This window comes from Oncorhynchus mykiss, chromosome 2 (genome assembly GCF_057628025.1).
Source record: "Oncorhynchus mykiss isolate SJ-2025 chromosome 2, ASM5762802v1, whole genome shotgun sequence".
Taxonomy (NCBI): domain Eukaryota; kingdom Metazoa; phylum Chordata; class Actinopteri; order Salmoniformes; family Salmonidae; genus Oncorhynchus; species Oncorhynchus mykiss.
In genome coordinates, this window is record NC_143023.1 from 14,628,473 (window position 1) to 14,650,517 (window position 22,045).

At 43.9% G+C, this 22,045-nt stretch overlaps 2 protein-coding genes across 8 annotated transcripts in view; both read left to right on the forward strand.

Moving 5' to 3' along the window:
* Positions 1 to 2,505, forward strand: part of LOC110535823 (uncharacterized) — a 10,929-nt gene extending 8,424 nt beyond the window's left edge. For all 3 annotated transcript variants that reach the window (XM_021621155.3, XM_090189833.1, XM_090189812.1), the window contains 4 exons: positions 70 to 195; positions 460 to 592; positions 741 to 865; positions 1,193 to 2,505. In XM_021621155.3, the coding sequence (XP_021476830.3) occupies positions 70 to 195; positions 460 to 592; positions 741 to 865; positions 1,193 to 2,090 (1,282 nt within the window). In that variant the 3' untranslated portion in view covers positions 2,091 to 2,505. The remainder of the gene's footprint in view (positions 1 to 69; positions 196 to 459; positions 593 to 740; positions 866 to 1,192) is intronic.
* A 4,265-nt stretch (positions 2,506 to 6,770) lies between these two features.
* Positions 6,771 to 22,045, forward strand: part of LOC110535866 (disintegrin and metalloproteinase domain-containing protein 22) — a 140,852-nt gene continuing 125,577 nt past the window's right edge. For 4 of the 5 annotated variants that reach the window (XR_016484445.1, XR_016484446.1, XM_090189873.1 and 1 more), the window contains exons 1-3: positions 6,787 to 7,567; positions 7,906 to 8,066; positions 11,193 to 11,269. Coding sequence is in view for 3 of the 5 variants with exons in the window: in XM_090189873.1 (XP_090045999.1) it covers positions 7,477 to 7,567; positions 7,906 to 8,066; positions 11,193 to 11,269 (329 nt within the window). In the remaining 2 variants the exon portion in view is untranslated. Of the gene's footprint in view, positions 7,568 to 7,905; positions 8,067 to 11,192; positions 11,270 to 22,045 lie in introns of all 5 variants that reach the window. The other variant, XM_090189876.1, reaches the window with a different exon arrangement.

Here is a 22,045-nt window from a genome sequence, read left to right on the forward strand (position 1 = left end):
GACATATTAAGTCAATTCTTATTGTAATTTTGTTGGTGTTTGAGCATCTATCTTATGTCTCTCTGCCAGACATTACCGTCCAATTTATCTGGCCATGCCGAACATGCCAGAGTTTAACCTAACGTCAGCTCCCCCCTGCAGTCCATTCTATGTAGAGGACCAGGAATACTCTGGGAAGAGACCTAAAGTGCACGGGTATGGAGTCTAAATTCACCAAACGCCTCACCTTCTTAACCCTTCTTGTTGTGAACATAAAGAAAATCCACCAATTACAGAAAAGCAGTGTGGCAGTATATTCAACAAAACATCCAGCTTTTCCTACTGTTGTTGATGGGGATTGCTACAGCAGAAAATGGTTATGTATTGCTTAGCACCCTCCGGGACTAACTGCTAAGTCTTGGTTGCTAGGCAACTATATGTGATTGAACTCTGACCTGGCTATAAATTACTGACCTATAGGTGTCTCAGGAACCGAGGGGCGAGAGTGTCAGCCAGTGAGGCGAGGGGGCAGGACCGGGCCAGGAGGAACAGGGAGAAGAAACGTGGAGGCTACTGCGAGTGCTGCACGCTCAAATACAACAACATCAAAGCTGTGAGTTAGAATACATCTGTTTAATGTATGTAAACATAGTTAACACGTGTTTATAACGAGGACCTAATCATGTACAAAAGGCCTTCTGTACTTGATGTAGTGGTAGCAGACGTTGTGGGAATGCTTGACTTGTGTCTGTATTCTGCAGCACCTGCGGAGTAAGCAGCACAAGGCCTTCTCCAGAAGTGATGAGTACCTGGTGGTGGACAGGCTCATCACCACACTGCCCTTCAACTTCAGTCACGTCAAAACAACACAAACTCCAACCACAAGGTACATTAGTCTTACATTTTTACATTTTAGTCATTTAGCAGACGTTCTTATCCAGAGCGACTTACATTTTCTAAATTCACCGTGGGAATGGAACCCACAACCCTGGCGTTGCAAGCACCATGCGCTACCAATTGTCCACACAGGAGCAAAATCTACCCAAATCAAAAGTAAACGCACATATATTGAATGCTGTTCAGTTACATGTTTGTTAGGAAAACAAATGCAATGTTGTGTGAAACATTTTGCAGATTGCCTGGTTTTTTTCCACCCCTGATTTTCTATGTTGTGCTGATCACCAGATCTCTAAGTCATTTTTTGTTCCCACAGGTCAAAGTACAGCATAACCTCCCTGATGTGTGTTCCTGGACCCAGTATACAGATGGAAACCAAAGAGCTGAAGGGGGGATTAATGTCCCTCTGGTCTACTACAGTGGAGCCCACTCTCTCTCCGAGTGTGGAAAACCCCTTGGAACAGCCTCGGAAGCGCAGCCGAGGAGCCCCTGTTCCCCACAGCACCAGCGAGGGTGAGAAGAGGTGCTCTTACGTCCCAGACAGACCCCAGCCCAAGCACAGATCCCTGTCCTGCAAACAATGCTGCCGACAGGGATACCCGCGCAAGCACCCCCAGAGGGCTGGGCTGAGTCAGACACCTGTGTCTAATGCAGAAATAGACCCTTCTACCCATGACTCTGTCGCCAGCCCCAGACTTTCCCATCAGGGCCAGAGAACTCACACAGGCAAAGATGGCCGCTCTTCATTTAGTCACACAGAGGATTTACAATGTGGCGATCCAGCTAGACGTGTGAAGGTCCCTTCCAGTCAGTACGAGGTGGCAGGGCCTTCAGAACACCACAAGCTCAGAGCTTTAGAGGAGAGTGAACTGAGTCATGATACGTTGGCTGGGGATACTCTTCCCAGGAATACTGGGGGTGTTCCGGAGCTCGAGGCAGGTGACACGGAGACACACACCCCTCCTCCTGCCAGGACATTACAGAGGAGGGTCAGGGATTACAGACGGAAGAGAAGGAAAGTTGAGAAGCAGCGGACTGCTCAGGAGCAGGAAAAACCGAGCAATGTTCCCAGCAGCTCTCTGCTGAACCTCTGGCAGCTGTTCCACTCCAGTGAGGACATGGAGTGTGAGTTCAGAGGCTTTCCCAGCTGTTCCACTCCAGTGAGGACATGGAGTGTGAGTTCAGAGGCTTTCCCAGCTGTTCCACTCCAGTGAGGACAGGGGGGGTTAGGGTGACCCAGAATCTTCCCAATATGAGCGCTAACTTGTTACGGACTCACCATATGAACTTATTGTATGACAGTTTCATTAAGTGACATAGCAGATCTATATGGGAACCCATTGACTGTGGCTCTTTAAACCTATGACTTCTATAAAGGGAATAGTTCCCTTCAGGTTGGGAGGGTGGTGGCGCAACACTGTTGTGTTGATTTAACCATGGCAGCTTTTAGTCTACCTGGCTTTTTTACCATGACTGGTTTTATCTGGAGAACAGGCTGGAGCACTATCCTCGGTTCTGTACAACGCCTGCATGTGTTCTGGTGTCCAGAGGAACTGCATGGTTGTGTTTTTAGTATGTGGTATTGTATATTTTTTTTAAATTTAAAAAATAAAAAGGGATACAACCGAAGGTCTTCTATTGAATTGTCATTACATTTCCGTACATATTGTACAGGTGAAAAAGGTATCTACGTGACGTCTGTTTGATAAATGAAAGACTACCTAAACCGCTCTGACATGTCTGTGATCAGTTGAATGAGCACATTCTCCTAGATAAGAGTACATAGCTCTGACCCTGGACAAGCTGTGTTACACAAAGGAGAGGACTCCCTCAAGGCTAACTTGTCATAAAGCACATCGTCCTCTTATACAGCCACCAACACAGAGAGACTCTGAGACAAGGCGAGAGGGATTGCTTCCTCTTTCCCTCCACAACAGTAATAAAGAAGTATTTGCACTTTCTCATGTACTAAATGCATCTAGAATTCACCTCAGCATAACTGAAGGAGAAATGCATCAGTTTTCTAGACTTTCCTTATTTGTGTGCCTGTATTTAGCACAGTGCTCTTGTTCTCCCTCATTTCTTTAAAATGAATGCACAGTGGTCAGATGGGAGTTATGTGGCGCTGGTGATTAGTGACTGAATAGGAGATGCAATTTAAACTTGGTGTCTGGGCTGTAAACAGGCAGGGCCGTGCACAGACCTTTTTTTTGGGGGGGGGGGGGCGGCGGCATGTGCTCAAACTAAAAAAAATGGACACACCCCCCACAACAACAAAAATCTGCACTGCGGTTACAGACTCATTAAGCAAAAATGACAAGAGAGAAGAACAGCACAATCTGATGAGTAAAGTACACACAATTTCAGAAAGCGCGTTCCGTTTCCACCAGCCATCACTTTGGAGGGCAGCCTGCCTAAAAAGTGCTTGATGCCAGCTGGGTAGCCCTGTTCTGCCTCACAAATATCGTAATGCATTTGCCAGAATATGTAACATCTTCATCCCATAATGTTGAAGTCATAATATCGATGTTACAGCTTCTTTAGACATAGGCCAAGTTTGGGTGGCTACTGGCAATTTCTGAAATAAGACCACATCACCAGGTAGCCTGTTGTTCTGGCAATGATGAGTCAGTAGTTGATTGCTAAACTGTATTTTATATGGATGATTAATGTAGGCCTACTCTGTTTTTGCCAGGCAATACTGTCTTTCTGGCCACTAATCTGAATAGGGTAGGGCTATTTGGAATCCTTGGGACATCCCTACCCTAAACATTAGCTTAGTTTAACCCATACCACCTTTGCCCAACAATGCTGATGACTGGTCATTGTCAGTGGAGTGTATTTATGAATGCCAAGGGAAGCCAGCCCCCCCCCCCCCCTCCCAAACTTACCAAGGAACAAATAAAAAACGAAATAATTTATCTTTCGTCTCTGTGTTTCATAATTTTCCTTTAATTCGTAAGCTTGACTGTATCTCACAGGAGAAAGCATCTGAGAGAGCGAAACAGCTCCCCTCTGTCTCCATGTGTAGGCCATCTACCTGATTCTGTCTGGTCCAAATGAGGATGACATTGTTGCTGCCAAAGCATTGAAGGCAAGGGAAGCCAATGAGCATTTGAAATTTGAAATTGAACCTTTATTTAACCTTCTGTCAGGCCTCCCTTGACAGAAAAAGTATATCAGCATTGAGCTAAACTGAGCGAGCTCAATTGAATGGTCTTGGCGCACCAACAAAAAAAAAGTGTCAAGGGAAGCCAGCTTGGATTTTGGCTTCACTAGTATCAAATCCCATTGAGAGCATACATCATTGACAGAAAAACTTGCATTGTTGCATCTCGTTGTGTTGTTGTCCTCCAGTGGCTAGCTAGCTAAAATGGGCACTTTCCTAAATTAGCCATGGATGGATATAAAGATTTGGAGTTGTGGTTTTACTTAATTCTCTGTACTTTACAATGATTATAACGGCGATTCTGATGGAACCATTAATTTATACATTGTTGTGCCCCTGGCCTGAGAGGATGGAAGTTCAATATGTAGCTAGATGTAGAACACAAATGTTAAATAGCTAACGTTGCCCATTAATTACAGTTAAGCTAGCTAGCAAGCCTTTTAGGCAGGTCGCCCAGGACACCAAAAGATAAAAGCTTGTACTGTATGACAGAGTGATAGACCATTTCGTCAGCATGAAAGAGAGGATGGCATTGGCGTTTCTCTACAAGTAGAGTGGGTCAACATGTTTTTATACTTGCATGAAAGACCACGCACACACGCATAAAATCAGAACCATGGACAGCCACATATTTAGCCTATGTTGATTGGACTAAATCGTTTTTGGTACCTTTTAGTTGTCACTGTATTAGACTAAGCAAAGGTGATTTGATGATGTTGAAGTTGAAATGGTGCTGGAATAGTGGAGGCTTCCCCAGTGATTTTACCCATGCAACGCTGCTGGTCATTGGTCAACAATCAAGACTCACACATTTTTGGTTTGGAAGAATAGGTGAGAATTCGAGTTCAGTGGGTTTAGAACAATGACATATTTATTGTATTTTTTTTTTTTTACACATTTTTTGGGGAAATTATACCACCATGGAAAAGTGTACTTTGGAGACTGGAGGGGCATGTGCTCTGCACAGGTAGAGCCCTATCTGTACACATGCCTGAACAGAGACAAGGATTATTTGCTGACAATGAGCAATCAATAGGTAAAGAGAGCAGGTGGAAGTAATGTTGAGGAGGATATGGGGCTAGCCATACAATGCATTTGGAATGTATTCAGACCCCTTGACTTTTTCCACATTTTTTAAAGTTACAGCCTTATTCTTATTATTGCAAAAATCGTTGAAGTTGGAGACTTTTATCTCCCTCACCAACTTTAAACATCTGCTATCTGAGCAGCTAACCGATCGCTGCAGCTGTACATAGTCCATCGGTAAATAGCCCACCCAATTGACCTACCTCATCCCCATACTGTTTGTATTTATTAACTTTTCTGCTCTTTTGCACACCAGTATCTCTACCTGCACATGACCATCTGATCATTTATCACTCCAGTGTTAATCTGCTAAATTGTAATTATTCCCCTACCTCCTCATGCCTTTTGCACACAATGTATATAGACTTTTTTTTCTTTTTTTCTACTGTTATTGATTTGTTTATTGTTTACTCCATGTGTAACTCTGTGTTGTTGTCTGTTCACACTGCTATGCTTTATCTTGGCCAGGTTGCAGTTGTAAATGAGAACTTGTTCTCAACTAGCCTACCTGGTTAAATAAAGGTGAAATTATAAAAAATCTAAAATGTATTAAATAGGTTTTTTCCCTCCTCAATCTACACACAATAACCCATAATGACAAAGCAAAAACAGCATTTTTGCAAATGTATATAAAAAAAAGTATGAAGACCCTTTACTCCAAACAGGTTAATCTTGGTTTCATCAGACCAGAGAATCTTGTTTCTCATGGTCTGAGAGTCCTTTAGGTGCCTTTTGGAATACTCCAAGTGGGCTGTGTGCTTCTTACTAGGGAATAGCTTCTGTTTGGCCACTCTACCATAAAGGCCTGATTTGGTGGAGTGCTGCAGAGATAGTTGTCCTTCAGGAAGTTTTTCCCATCTCCACAGAGGAACTCTGGAGCTCTGTCAGTGACAAAGGTTAATCTGTCGCTGCAACTCCCTCCCTCCCTTCTCCCCTGATCGCTCAGTTTGGGCGGGTGGCCAGCTCAAGGAAGAGTCTTGGTGGTTCCAAACTTCTTCCATTTAAGAATGATGTAGGCCACTGTGTTCTTGGGGACCTTATTTAAAAATGTATTTTTATTTAACTAAGTAAGTCCGTTAAGAACAAATTCTTATTTACAATGACGGCCTACCCCGGCCAAACCGGACGACGCTGGGCCAATTGGGAGCCACCCTATGGGACTCCCAATCACGGCCGGATGTGATACAGTCTGGAATCGAACCAGGGGCTGTAGTGATGCCTCTTGCACTGTATTCCCCTGGGTTGTAGGATCATCTTGAATACAAATATCAATTGGCCTAGAGGTTTGTTTTGAGACCAAATATGGCACTTGTGAATGTTATTACATTTGGATTGCTCCTAAAATGCGCTATAAAATGCGCTATAAGCCTAAAGGGGTTTAATACATGATCAAGTTGTGATGATTTCTGGTGTATGTGTATGCTTGTAGGGGATTGTAGGGGACCTGCTTACAATAGTTTATCTATGGCAAAACACAATGCGCAACATCAGGAAGTAGCATTAGCCACTCTAGCATGGTGGTGGAAAATTGTGTTTTATTCAAATAGTACGTATATTTTCACGTTTTTTAGGCTGAAGGGCAATTAAACCGATTTTAGGAGGAAACTGATGCCTTTTGCAGCCTGAACGGAGGATGTTTAATGTATGAGCCAGTCGCAGGGGAACACCAGTGTATAGACAGACGGCTGGGCACATTACAGGTGGACGCAGATGATATAAAAGGAATAATAGCGTCATCTGTCTGTGGGTTGGACTAATTATACAACTGAGAATATAGTCTAGAAAGAGCATGATGGGCTGTTATTACACAACATAGCAGTATTACAGTTTGTTTATCTTGACGGTGCCCTTCAGTGATTGTGCCCTTCTATGATTATGCGCAGAAGCGGTCAGAAGGTAGTCTAGGTCTGTATGGAGATGGAGCGTGCACACTACAGTTCCCGACATCCCGTCTCGGCAATCGCTGTTCTCCTCTCATGTTTACGCATGAGGCGCTTCTGCAGTGAGCTACTGGATATTGATGTGCTTTAATGTGTCACCTCTCCTCCCTTCCTCTTACCTCTCCTCCCTCTCCGCTCTGTGTTCCATAGAGACTCAGCGCGCTCAGATGCACTTGGCGTTCAAGCGGTAGAAACAGCAGCGGGAGCGTCTCAATGCAGGGGCAGCAAGAGCACCCCGATGGCCACCAGCACAAGAGACTGCGCTAAGCAGACGACCAGCGCGCACGTTCATCTGTGCTTCTCAACCCCGAACCTCCTCTAGCGAAGAGAGAGGTGCCCAAATCCGTTTTAGGATATCGCTTTTTTTGTTGTCCCTCTTTCTGTCCATTCGATGAAGAAGAACTGATGACGATGTATCGGCGATGGTGGATTTCCCTTTTGTGCGTCTATGGACTGATGTGCATCGTTCATTCCAGCAATCATATACCTCGAAATGGTAATGTATTTATGACAACAAATATTGCTATGTATTTTATTGGAATAGATCCGAATGGCAACAGCATCACCAATAACATGTTCCACATTTCATGTTATTATGCTGCCAGAGAGGGAGCCTGAATCCCCAACGTAAACAACCTCTAAAATATGCATTTAATGTAACCGTATGAATGGGAATCGGTCTATTATTAATTAAAACAATTTGAGGAAAGCTATTCCAAAACCATTACAGTGCTATTTCACACTGATGTATGTTTTGGTATAGGCGCTTGTAGCTGTGTTTTGCGCCAGGGTAGCTATCGCAATCTTAAACATCGCTGTTTCCTCCCTGTGCAGGAGACGCCTTGTCGCAGGCGAAGGCTGTTCGTGATGCGAGCAGGTTCGCCGGGAAGGAGGACACGGTCCCTCTCCGTCTGCTCTACAGCATGCACAACCACAGTCAAATCACCCACGATGTCATCAGCACCAGGACTAGAGCCAGTTCCAGCCCCACACAGGTAGCCTACACAGTGGTGGTGTTATTTGTTATGGTGACGGTGGCGATGGAGCTCCGCTATGTGCAGAGAGACAAATGCCTTTGGTACGCAATTGCTATTGGAGACATCCCGCTATTCTCATGTTGTTTATGTTTTTGTTGAATCATCTCCTTTTTACGCATTTCACAGAGAATTCGTCAATATCACATTTTCACCTTTAACAAGCTAGTTCTTTTGACTAGTGGTCTATTTACAGAAATGTCTTTTCATTGAGCAAAATAAAGATAGCCTGGTGGTATATTGTGGGGGTTTCTATGCACATACATACACAAAAGACAGGCTCAGGCCTGATCAGAAAAAGAGCCCATGCATGAAACACATGGGGATGAAGCCTATGCATTAGAATGAATAGACAAATAGGCCTATAACTTCCATACATGTTTAATTGGGTCAAATATGTTGTTTTCCTTATATAGTAAGAGAGGTTCTTATTATTATAAAGGTGAGCGGACCTAATGATTGGTTTGTGCCCTTACAATGGATTCGCCCGTAACCCACATGGCCCTATGTCTGAGACACTTGCTTCGTGGATGGTTAAAGAGAGTCTGCTCTCTATCTGGTTGGCATCCTTTACAGTTCACTAGCTGGGTGGTTGCTTTGGCAATTAAATGATCTGTTTGATGTGAAGACCTAGTCTGGATACTCAGATACAATCATAAGGCTCTCTACCTCTGAAATGTACACGTTATAAACATCAGATTTTTATTCCACTATTCCTTCCTTTTATCTCAAATCTAGTTGTGTCATTGATATTAAAGTCCCAGTGCAGTCAACACGTGATTTGTCTGTGTTTTATATATATTTCCACACTATGAAGTTGGAATAATACTGTGAAATTATGATTAGTGCCCTTTTAGTGTAAGAGCTGTTTGAAAAGACCACCTGAAATTTCAGCCTGAGCAGAGGGACATCGAGAGCACAGGCACAAGGGCAGACACTTTCATTACAGGAATCATGAGGATAATGCACTTTATAGTTTGACCAAACCATGGTTTTAGTCGCCCCCAAAATAGGACGTTTTCAGTGAGGTGACAATGTAGAATGTGCTCTTTCTCTGTTTATATGCACCCTTCCAGTTTGTTTACTAGTACGAGCGTACGTCATTAGAACAGTTAACTTGGGACTGGAACATGTGTGCCAGATACTGATAAACTGGTTTGGCTTCATTTGTCTTCAAAATAAGATTCTTGTGCCGCCTAAAAGAAAGTTATTGGGGGAAACACTGCCTCATCTTTTTGCCACTATTTACAGCACAACTGCATCAGGTGACTCCAGGTGAAATTATACTGCCCTACAAAGAGAGAGATGATGGGATCTTCATTTGATCTGATCAGTCTGAGTTTCTTGTCATCCCCAGAGAGAGTTTTAAACTGACCTCAAATCAGCCACTTCGTCACACAGCCTGCATTCTCAGCGTCATATTGTCTAATTATGCTCGGATTTCGACTGTTTTTAGCTCGGTATCATAACATCTGAAAGGAACCTGTCAAATCATTCTTAAACGTATGACACACAAAAATAACTATTTATGGACTTGCATTGAGTCTACTATTTTCAGTTAAAGGCGTAACCTACTTTACACATTTTTAAAAGAGGAGCTTTGAGAAGAGCTCAGCTGAGTGCTGTTTTAGTGTTTCTGTGGAGGAAAAGCACTTATAGTCATCGGCCCATAGCCATCAGTGGAGTGAGTGTGTGTGTGTGTGTGTGTGTGTGTGTGTGTAAGGCTGCCTGTGTTGTAGTAGGATAATAGCACTCCCTGGTAGGCCCCTAGCTCCATCAGTGTGTGTGTGTGTGTGCTTAAGGCTGTCTGTGTTGTAGTAGGATAACAGCACTCTCTGGTAGGCCCCTAGCTCCATCAGTGTGTGTGTGTTTAAGGCTGTCTGTGTTGTAGTAGGATAACAGCACTCCCTGGTAGGCCCCTAGCTCCATCAGTGTGTGTGTGTGTGTTTAAGGCTGTCTGTGTTGTAGTAGGATAACAGCACTCCCTGGTAGGCCCCTAGCTCCGTCAGTGGAGTTAGGTCCTGCTGTGATGCACTAATCAATGAAACAGGAGTCGCTGATGGTCTCGGTGCCTCGGCTCTGTGTGTGTATGCGCGCGCGCGCACACACACACACACACACACACACACACACACACACACACACACACATAGTAACAATAGAGTCTGTGGCCACAGGGGACCCCGAGGTCTAAGGTCATCCTTGGGTGAAGATTGCGGCATTTCATACTCACACACACTCCCTTGGTTTTAATGCAGCGTCCGGTGTGTATTGACTCAGGCCCGTGGGCCATGCCTGGAGGAGGGGTTAGTCCTGTATTAGACTAGCTGGGGACTCAGAGTTACACAGGGACAATAGTGGGAAGTCCTCAATGCCCCTGGGGCCTGTAATAGACCACGCGCCATATGTGCCCAGAGCTAGGGATGTATTAGACCTTCCCCCTCAACCCAATCAATCAGTTCTGGATGAGCCAGCAGGGAGGGTGGGTGGGTGGATGTGTGTGTGTGTGAGTACAAGGGGAGGTGGGAGGGTGTGAGTTACATAGATTTGCATGGTTCATTTCACCGATGTCTCTCAGAATGTCTGGGTCTAGTTCAGCTTCCATCACAGCTCCGCTGTCTCTTGGAATGTCTGGGTCTCGTTCAGCTTCCATCACAGATCCCCTGTCTCTCAGAATGTCTGGGTCTGGTTCAGCTTCCATCACAGCTCCCCTGTCTGTCAGAATGTCTGGGTCTAGTTCAGCTTCCATCACAGCTCCACTGTCTGTCAGAATGTCTGGGTCTAGTTCAGCTTCCATCACAGCTCCACTGTCTGTCAGAATGTCTGGGTCTAGTTCAGCTTCCATCACAGCTCCACTGTCTGTCAGAATGTCTGGGTCTAGTTCAGCTTCCATCACAGCTCCCCTGTCTGTCAGAATGTCTGGGTCTAGTTCAGCTTCCATCACAGCTCCACTGTCTCTCAGAACGTCTTCCTTTCCTTAAAGTTCATGTACAGTATGTATATTGTTAGTTGTTTTGTAAAAGCTTTTTCAGCACTCAATGGAATAGAGATGATTGTACAACGTTTCTGAATGTTTTTTATTGACAGGGGAACCACGTGGCCCAAGCCAGCTTCCAGGTGGACGCGTTTGGTGAGCAGTTCATCTTGGATGTTGAACTGAACCAGTGAGTATAACCTTTGACCTATCACCAACATTCTCTGTATCTACTGCGATAAATCCCCTTTCTCTCTATGTCATGATTTCTGTATGTGGTAGTATAATAGCCAGTAGTACTAGACGGTATTTTGTATGATTAAAGGGATTCTCTGTTATTTTTGTATACTTATTAGCAAGTAGTTCTGAAAGTAAACACCCATGAGCCAAAAGTGGTCCCCGAAAATAGTGTACCACATCACATATGTGCAGATACTGTATGTGCACCACGTCATTGCTCTCTCTTTCACTCTGCTGTGTGTGATTCTTGACAGCTGTCACTCAAATTACGAGGGGCTGAATCTCTTTGGCTGGAACTCAAATTGCTAGGGGTCTGGCCCATGCGGGGGAAATGTAGGGTAAATGGCGCAACACTGCTTCTAGAAAATAGTCACTTTCAAACGAGCAGTTTCGTGCCTCATTGAGGTAAGACAGTAATTCCGATCATAGATTATGCATGGGTGAACTACATATTGACACATCCAGGCCAAAGCGGGAGGTTTCAAAAAGACTTACTAGTCGCCAAAGTACCGGAGCATGTCTTTAAAAGCTGTTAGTTAATTAGTCCCCAATGTCTTCCTCACAAAGCTTTGATCTGGGGAAACCTGTTAGTGCCAGTGCTGTAGGCCTATCTTTCATTATGAATACTTGGTTGGTAATACTGCTTATAGGCTGCTTATTCACTCGGGAACAATAGTTTATAAGCTGTTCATAAGCAGGTTATAAGCTGTTCATAAGCAGGTTATAAGCTGTTCATAAGCAGGTTATAAGCTGTTCATAAGCAGGTTATAAGCTGTTCATAAGCAGGTTATAACTGTTCATAAGCAGGCTTTCAAGTGAAGTTTTAAAGGGATACTGCAAGATTCTAGAAGTTGTCATTGCGCACAGAATAAAGGAAGTTAAGAGGTAGTTTCGCGAGCCTGTGCTAACTAGTGTTAGGGCAATGTTTGGAGGTCTACAGGTACGGTAGCATGTCCTTCATGGTGCATGCAGAGACATTAAAATGGGATCCACGAGTTCGGCCTCTGGGTGTGTAGAAGAACAGAATCTGGCAGTACATCTTTATGTGCTCTAATGGTCTCTGTAATGGAGGCATGAGGAATGAGACATCTTTCACCTCTGGCTGATCGTAGTGGTACAGAGCAGACAGGACCATATTTCCTCCCAGTGTCCAGTGCCTTTTGGGCCACCTTGTTTTGGGGAAGTAATGATATGCTGTGTGTTTGTGGGGCTATTTCTCTCTCTCTCCATCCTGCCATCTCTCTCTCGCTCTCCATCCTGCCATCTCTCTCTCTCTCGCTCTCCATCCTGCCATCTCTCTCTCTCTCTCCATCCTGCCATCTCTCTCTCTCTCTCGCTCTGCATCCTGCCATCTCTCTCTCTCTCGCTCTCCATCCTGCCATCTCTCTCTCGCTCTCCATCCTGCCATCTCTCTCTCTCTCGCTCTGCATCCTGCCATCTCTCTCTCTCTCTTGCTCTCCATCCTGCCATCTCTCTCTCTCTCGCTCTGCATCCTGCCATCTCTCTCTCTCTGCATCCTGCCATCTCTCTCTCTCTCTCTCTCTCTGCATCCTGCCATCTCTCTGTCTCTCGCTCTGCATCCTGCCATCTCTCTCTCTCTCTGCATCCTGCCATCTCTCTCTCTCTCTGCATCCTGCCATCTCTCTCTCTCTCTCGCTCTCCATCCTGCCATCTCTCTCTCTCTCGCTCTCCACCCTGCCATCTCTCTCTCTCGCTCTCCACCCTGCCATCTCTCTCTATCTGGCCCTCACACTCTGCTGACCAATGGTCTTTCACTAATGAGGGGAAGTTGTGTCTCTCTCTCTCTTTCTCTCTCTCTCTCTCTCTCTCTGTGTGTCTGTGTCACAGACACAAAGACACAGGGTGACAGGTTCAGTACACATCACTGCTTTCTGTATCAGAAAGTAGGCTGGGCCTCTGAGGTCTCGTAGATCGGTGCATTGATGAAAGTAGGCTGGCCCTCTTTGAGGTCTCGTAGATCGGTGCATTGATGAAAGTAGGCTGGCCCTCTTTGGGGTCTCGATGCATTGATGAAAGTGGGCTGGGCCTCTGAGGTCTTGTAGATCGGTGCATTGATGAAAGTAGGCTGGCCCTCTTTGAGGTCTCGTAGATCGGTGCATTGATGAAAGTAGGCTGGCCCTCTTTGGGGTCTCGGTGCATTGATGAAAGTGGGCTGGGCCTCTGAGGTCTCGTAGATCGGTGCATTGATGAAAGTAGGCTGGCCCTCTGAGGTCTCGTAGATCGGTGCATTGATGAAAGTAGGCTGGCCCTCTTTGAGGTCTCGTAGATCGATGCATTGATGAAAGTAGGCTGGCCCTCTTTGAGGTCTCGTAGATCAATGCATTGATGAAAGTAGGCTGGCCCTCTGAGGTCTGGTAGATCGGTGCATTGCACTATTTTAGTTTATAAAGCCTCCTTACACAACTTCCGCCGTACCTTGCGTCATTGTTAACCTGCAGATGTAGGAGCTACCAGACCCGGTCTCAGGGAGGGCTAACTCGGGATATCCCTTCCATCTGCTTTCAGTTTTTTTGCACCTTACTCTTGGAATAGTTTCCAAAAGTCTTTAAATGTGATGTTTTGGTATCTCTAGGCCTATCTATCTCTATTCAGATGGCTGCTGATTGATTATCTGTTTTACTGAAGAATGTGTGTTCTCTATGATTGTGATTTGTATCTCTGTTGTGCTTTTTTGTAGTGTATTGATGTGTATCATTTTTGTAAACACAGGGTTCTTCTGAAAAAGAGACCTTGGTCTCAGCATGACTCCTTGTCAAAATAAAGGTGAAATAAATGAAACAAGCTCACCTAAGCAGACAGTTGTGTGTAGAAGTGAGTCTGCATCATTAGAGCTGAAGTCATCTCTCTCTGTATGAGGATCTATTTCCCCTGTCACCCAGAGCCATTTACACACAGTAGACTGAGAGAAATGGAGATGACATCACAGGAATATCCAAACAGCACAGTGCTGCCACTCGTAGGGTTACTGTATGATGCATGAAGCGTCATGTGTCATGACACAGTGTCCCTGTGGGATGTAGAGCTATTGTTGTGACACGGTCAGGCACGTCTCTGTCGTATGTTGTGTTTGGTGACCTGAGGTGCTGGATGTCATCCATCATATGGAGTCTGTGCTGTAACTGTGTGTCTGTATGGTTTGGGAAGCCTGCATATAGATTTGAACCCCTGTCCTGTTGTAGTGATCAGTACAATGGTAGTATGGAGGGAATGGTTCTCTGTCCTGTTGTAGTGATCAGTACAATGGTAGTATGGAGGGAATGGTTCTCTGTCCTGTTGTAGTGATCAGTACAATGGTAGTATGGAGGGAATGGTTCTCTGTCCTGTTGTAGTGATCAGTACAATGGTAGTATGGAGGGAATGGTTCTCTGTCCTGTTGTCGCTTTCTCTCCCTCCCTCTTTCCATCTCTCTCTCTCTCCAGCGGTGGCTGTGTGTTTCATGAGGTTCTGTTATATGCTTTGTGTGTGTGTGTTTGTGTGTGTGTGTGCTGCTTTTCTCTTCTCCATCCATCCCTCGCTCCCCAAGCGCTGCTCACTGACCTCACTCTTTAACCAATCACACTGCACCCTGCTTGGGTTAAATGCAGAAGACACATTTCAGTTGAATGCATTCAGTTGTACAACTGACTAGGTATCCCCCTTTCCCTTTGTTGACGAGATAACTTTCTTGAGCTGTGTGTGTGTGAGGAGGGCATTGAGGTTGAGCGTGCATGTTTCTTGGCTTCATGCAGCGAGACCTAGTTTCCTTAGGTTGATCAATGGCCTCTCTGCTCTGTGTGTGTGTCTGTGTGTGTGTCTGTGTGTGTGTCTGTGTGTGTGTCTGTCTGTGTTTAAGCAGTTGCAAGTATAACAAACAAGAGGCTGCTTGTTTTTATTTCAGTTGATTTTGAGATGCTACTCTCTCTTTCCACTGGGATCTTTTAATAAGATCACAGATTTGATGATGAAGAAGAACCTCTCAGAAACGCATCAGGTATTTTTAGCTTGTGCCTACTATAACTGCAACTGTGAGGTTGTGTGTGTTTTTAGCGTATAAAGTTTTAATGCTACATGCACAAGTACAGTGAAATGCCTTTCTTGCCAGCCCTAAACCCAACAATGCAGTAGTCAGTAACAATGTAATAGTAAAAATAGCAAAGTATTGCAGGGCAGAAGTGTGTCTGTGTTGCCTAGCGTGCTAAGGTCACACATCACTCCCTTAGGCTTCTTTGTTCTCTCCCTCTTACATCTTTGGCTGCCTCCAAATTGCCATTCATGGCCTCGGGAGTGGGCTGGGATGGAGTGGGAGTGGGCTGCAATGGGGTGGGAGTGGGAGTGGGATGGAGTGGGCTGGGGTGGGAGTGGGCTGGGATGGGATGGGTTGGGGTGGGGGTGCTTCTTTGAATGTTGCTCCCCTTTCCGCATAAACCACACCTCCTCCTCACCCTTCACCTCCCGTCCCACCTGCTCACGCTGAATAATTGATGTCCCTGTAAGATTAAAGGGGGACGCTGAAATGGGATGTGTGTGTGTGTGTGTGTGTGTGTGTGTGTGTGTGTGTGTGTGTGTGTGTGTGTGTGTGTGTGAATGGCTCAGTCTGGTGCTCTTACTGCAGTACCAATTAGTACAAACCTATTGTTTACATTACAACTAGTACAAACCTATTGTTTATATTACAACTAGGTCAAACCTATTGTTTAAATTACAACAAGTACAAACCTATTGTTTATTACAACTAGTACAAACCTATTGTTTATATTACAACTAGTTCAAACCTATTGTTTATATTACAACTAGGTCAAACCTATTGTTTAAATTACAACAAGTACAAACCTATTGTTTATTACAACTAGTTCAAACCTATTGTTTATATTACAACTAGTACAAACCTATTGTTTATATTACAACTAGTACAAACCTATTGTTTATATTACAACTCATTCAAACCTATTGTTTATATTACAACTAGTACAAACCTATTGTTTATATTACAACTAATACATAAATGATTACCGTCCCGTAGCACTCACGCTGGTAGCCATGAAGTGCTTTGAAAGGCTGGTCATGGCTCACATCAAAAGCATCCTCCCGGATACCCTAGATCCACTCCAATTCAAAAACCGCCCCAGCAGATCCAGAGATGAGGCAATCTCAATCGCCCTCCACACTGCCCTTTCCCACCTAGACAAAAATAACACCTATGTGAGAATGCTGTTCATTGACTTACAGCTCAGCGTTCAACACCATAGTGCCCATTAAGCTCATCACTAAGCTAAGGACCCTGAGACTAAACACCTCCCTCTGCAACTGGATCCTGGACTTCCTGACGGGCCGCCCCAAGGTGGTGAGGGTAGGCAACAACACGTCTGCCACGCTGATCCTCAACACTGGGGCCCCTCAGGGGTGTGTACTTAGTCCCCTCCTGTACTCCCTGTTCACCCACGACTGCATGGCCAAACACAACTCCCAACACCATCATTAAGTTTGCTGACGACACAACAGTGGTAGGTCTGATCACCGACAACAATGAGACAGCCTATAGGAAGGAGGTCAGAGAACTGGCAGTGTGGTGCCAGGACAACAACCTCTCCCTCAATGTGAGCAAGATAAGAACTGATCGTGGACTACAGTGAAAGGTGGGCGAACAGGCCCCATTAACATCAACGGGGCTGTAGTGGAGCGGGTCGAGAGTTTCAAGTTCCTTGGGATCCACATCACCATCATCCGCATCATCATGTTGTGGGGGTGCTTTGCTACAGGAGGGACTGGTGCACTTCACAAAATAGATGGCCTCATGAGGAAGGAAACTTATGTGGATATATTGAGGCAACATCTCAAGATATCAGTCAGGAAATTAAAGCTTGGTCGCAAATGGGTCTTCAAAATGGACAATGTCCCCAAGCATACCTCCAAAATGGCTTATTGGAGTGGCCATCACAAAGCCCTGACCTCAATCCCATAAAACATTTGTGGGTGTTACGGTTTTCTTCCTGGGAAGGAGAGGAGGACCAAAATGCAGCGTGGTTATGGTTGAACATCTTTAATAAAGATGATAACGTGAACAATATATATATATACAGTACAAAACAAGAAAATGTGGAAAACCCGAAACAGTCCTAACTGGTGTAAAACACAGAGACAGGAAGCAATCACCCACAAAATACCCAAAGAATATGGCTGCCTAAATATGGTTCCCAATCAGAGACAATGATAAACACCTGCCTCTGATTGAGAACCACTCTAGGCAACCATAGACTTACCTAGAATACTACACTGAACACAACCCCATCAATCTACAAAACCCCTAGACATGACAAACACATAATCACCCATGTCACACCCTGGCCTAACCACAATAATAAAGAAAACACAGAATACTAAGGTCAGGGCGTGACAGTGGGCAGAATTGAAAAAGCGTGTGCGAGCAAGGAGGCCTACAAACCTGACTCAGTTACACCAGCTCTGTCAGGAGGAATGGGACGAAATTCACCCAAGGTATTGTGGGAAGCTTGTGGAAGGCCACCCAAAACATTTGACCCAAGTTCAACAATTTAAAGGCAATGCTACCAAATACTAATTGAGAGTATGTAAACGTCTGACCCACTGGGAATGTGATGAAATAAAGAAAAGCTGAAATAAATCATTCTCTCTACTATTATTCTGAAGTTTCACATTCTTAAAATGAAGTGGTGATCCTAACTGACCTAAGACAGGGAATGTTTACTTGGATTAAATGTCAGGAATTGTGAAAAACTGAGTTTAAATATACTGTATTTGGCTGAGGTGTATGTAAACTTCCAACTTCAACTGTAGCCTCGTTATTGTTTATGTTATTGTGTTACTTTTATTATTTTTTACTTTATTTTATTTGGGAAATATTTTATTAACTCTTCTTGAACTGCGCTGTTGGTTAAGGGTTTATAAGTAGGCATTTCACGGTAAGGTCTACACTTGTATTCAGCGCATGTGACAAATAAAGTTTGAGTTGATATGATTTACATTACAACTCATACAAAAATATAGTTTATATGAACTAATACAAAGACTAGAAGATCTGTCTTTTTTGTATGTCGTGCATTATATTTGGTCTTAAAACATGACATGAATACTTAAAGGAGTAATACTTCATATTCCCCATGTTTTATGTACTCTTAGAATTAGGTTAGGTGGTCTGTAGACTACATGTCTAACCAGTGTTATGACATGTTATGAAATATTCACAGAGGCTTCAAAGCTCATTGTTGTATACTGTAAAAGGGATGTTGTTATACCGTAGAGTTTCTATGAACAACACCATAGAATTTAATCTCAGTGTTGACAGAATAGAATCATTTGTGTGTGTGTGTGTGTCTCTCCCCCCTCTTCGTGTGCGATGAGAGGAGCAGGTGGGCAGGTGCTAGTGGGTGTCAGTAATTGCTATAACCTGTCTGTTTATGAAACTGGTGTTATGAGTGATACGATTCCAGCACTGAGCTGGTTCCTTGCTGTTCCTGTGTGGGCTGTTGTCAGGACAACGAGAGACCAGAGAGAGACTGGATATTCTGTTTCTATTGGAGTCGACTCCGACTCCTGCTATCAGAGTCGTTGGAGTCGATGCTTTCTCGACTGACCATTTTGAATCACATCGTACCTTCTCCGCTATGCAAGCTGGTTTCCGAGATGGTCATGGGTGCACCTTAGCCACGCTCAAGGTCCTTAACGATATCATAACCACCATCGATAAGAGACATTACTGTGCAGCTGTATTCATCGACCTGGCCAAGGCTTTTGACTCTGTCAATCACCACATTCTTATTGGCAGACTCAACAGCCTTGGTTTCTCAAATGATTGCCTCGCCTGGTTCACCAACTACTTCTCTGATAGAGCTCAGTGTGTCAAATCGGAGGGCCTGTTGTCCGGACCTCTGACAGTCTCTATGGGGGTGCCACAGGGTTCAATTCTCGGGCCGACTCTCTTCTCTGTATACATCAATGATGTCGCTCTTGCTGCTAGTGATTCTCTAATCCACCTCTACGCAGACGACACCATTCTGTATACTTCTGGCCCTTCTTTGGACACTGTGTTAACTAACCTCCAGACGAGCTTCAATGCCATACAACTCTCCTTCCGTGGCCTCCAACTGCTCTTAAACGCAAATACAACTAAATGCTATTCAACCGATCATTGCCTATTTCGCAAAAACAAAGCTTCCTTCACTCTTGCTGCCAAACATACCCTCGTAAAACTGACCATCCTACCGATCCTTGACTTCGGCGATGTCATATATAAAATAGCCTCCAACACTCTACTCAGCAAACTGGATGTAGTCTATTACAGTGCCATCCGTTTTGTCACCAAAGCCCCATATACTACCCACCACTGCGACCTGTACGCTCTCGTTGGCTGGCCCTCGCTTCATACTCATCGCCAAACCCACTGGCTACAGGTTATCTACAAGTCTCTGCTAGGTAAAGCCCCGCCCTATCTCAGCTCGCTGGTCACCATAGCAGCACCCACTCGTAGCACACGCTCCAGCAGGTATATCTCACTGGTCACCCCCAAAGCCAATTCCTCCTTTGGTCGCCTTTCCTTCCAGTTCTCTGCTGCCACTGACTGGAACGAACTGCAAAAATCACTGAAGCTGGAGATTCCCATCTCACTAGCTTTAAGAACAGAGCAGCTCACAGATCACTGCACCTGTTCATAGCCCATCTGTATACAGCCCATCTATCTACCTTATTCCCATACTGTATTTATTTATTTTGCTCCTTTTGCACCACAGTATCTCTACATGCACATCTATCTTTTGCACATCTACCATTCCAGTGTTTAATTGCCATATTGTAATTACTTCGCCACCATGGCCTATTTATTGCCTTAACTTCCTTATTTTACCTCATTTACACTCACTGTATATAGACTTTTTTTAAAAAAAATTCTACTGTATTATTGACTGTATGTTTTGTTCATTCCATGTGTAACTCTGTGTTGTTGTATGTGTCGAACTGCTATGCTTTATCTTGGCCAGGTCGCAGTTGCAAATGAGAACTTGTTCTCAACAAGCTTACCTGGTTAAATAAAGGTGAAATAAAAAAATAAAATAAGAAAATTGACAAAACCGACCACAATTAGCTAAAATTAGCTACAGCTGCTATGTCAGTGTGTGCCCGTGTCCTAATGAACTGGGTGATTGATAAGCAATGCATATGGAGCCATCTGACAATCTCTACTAAACAAAATACTTAAGTAGCCTACGCCAGACAAGCTGGCTGATTTGTTTTTAACGTCTTCAGGATTTTTGGTGTCAACTCTCCCCACATGAAAAAAATACTACAGATTACTATAGAATACTTCAGTACTTACTATATAATTCTATAGTAAACTGTAGTATACTGTAGAATACTATGCTACACACTGTAGTGTCCCTCAATCATGTGGAGTACTTACTAAAGAATGTTGTAGAATACTATAGTAAATACTACAGTATTATCTCCCCGAACACACTGTAGTAAATACTACAGTAATGTCCGCAAAAACACTACAGTCCGAAAAAACACTTTTTGAACTAAAGTAAATAATACAGTATTTAATTAGCATATACCCTGCACATTCCCCTCCCCCATATGAAGTTGTACCACCCATAAGTGAGAAACCTACATGCCAAGTATAGGCCATATAATGTGTTCCATACATGTTATAGAAAATAGCAAAAGCTCTGAACTCTCCATTTAGACCCCAGTCCTACCTACAAGTTATGTCAAATGTGTAATTTTAGTATTTCTCCAGTAGGTTTCCTCGAGGAGAAAGCCTCCAATTCTATGTCAAAGATATTAAAACAAAAACACTACAATAAATACTACAGTATACTACAGTCCACAAAAACACTACATTAATTACTAAAGTATATACTACAGTTTTCTTTTACTACGGTATTTATACAACAGTATGCTACTGTAAATGCTACAGTAAAGTCAGCAAAAACATTACAGTGAATACTATAGTATTTATACCATAGTAGACTATAATATTTATACTGTAGTAGACTATAGTATTTAAACCATAGTATAGTATTCATACAATAGTATACTATATATATCTGCATGTATACTGTATTTTATACCATCTATTGCACCTTGCCTATGCCGCTCGGTCATTGCTCATCCATATACTTACATGTACATATTCTCATTCACCCCTTTTAGAATTGTGTGTATTAGGTAGTTGTTGGGGAATTGTTAGATTACTTGTTAGACATTACTGCACTGTTGGAACTAGAAGCACAAGCATTTCGCTACACTCACATTAACATCTGCTAACCATGTTTATGTGACAAATAAAATGACATTTGATTTATAGCATTGATATCATAGTATATTATAGTGTTTTTTCATGTGGGTCCCACCACACTCTCTTTCCACCGCGTGGCCATTTCAGCCAACAGAGACGCAGACAGAGACTGTTTATGCTAATCTTTCAACCTCTGTTCAACCTTATGTATCCGTGTGATGTTAGAAGCTACTTGGTAAATGTTGGTTTATGATTGGACGGAGTGATGCATGGATTCAGCTCAGATTGACATTTCCTGTAATACCTGAAGGGCTGATGGAGGGTGTGTGTGTGTGTGTGTGTGTGTGTGTGTGTGTGTGTGTGTGTGTGTGTGTGTGTGTGTGTGTGTGTGTGTGTGTGTGTGTGTGTGTGTGTGTGTGTGTGTGTGTGTGTGTGTGTGTGGGGGGGGGGGGGGGGCAGGGC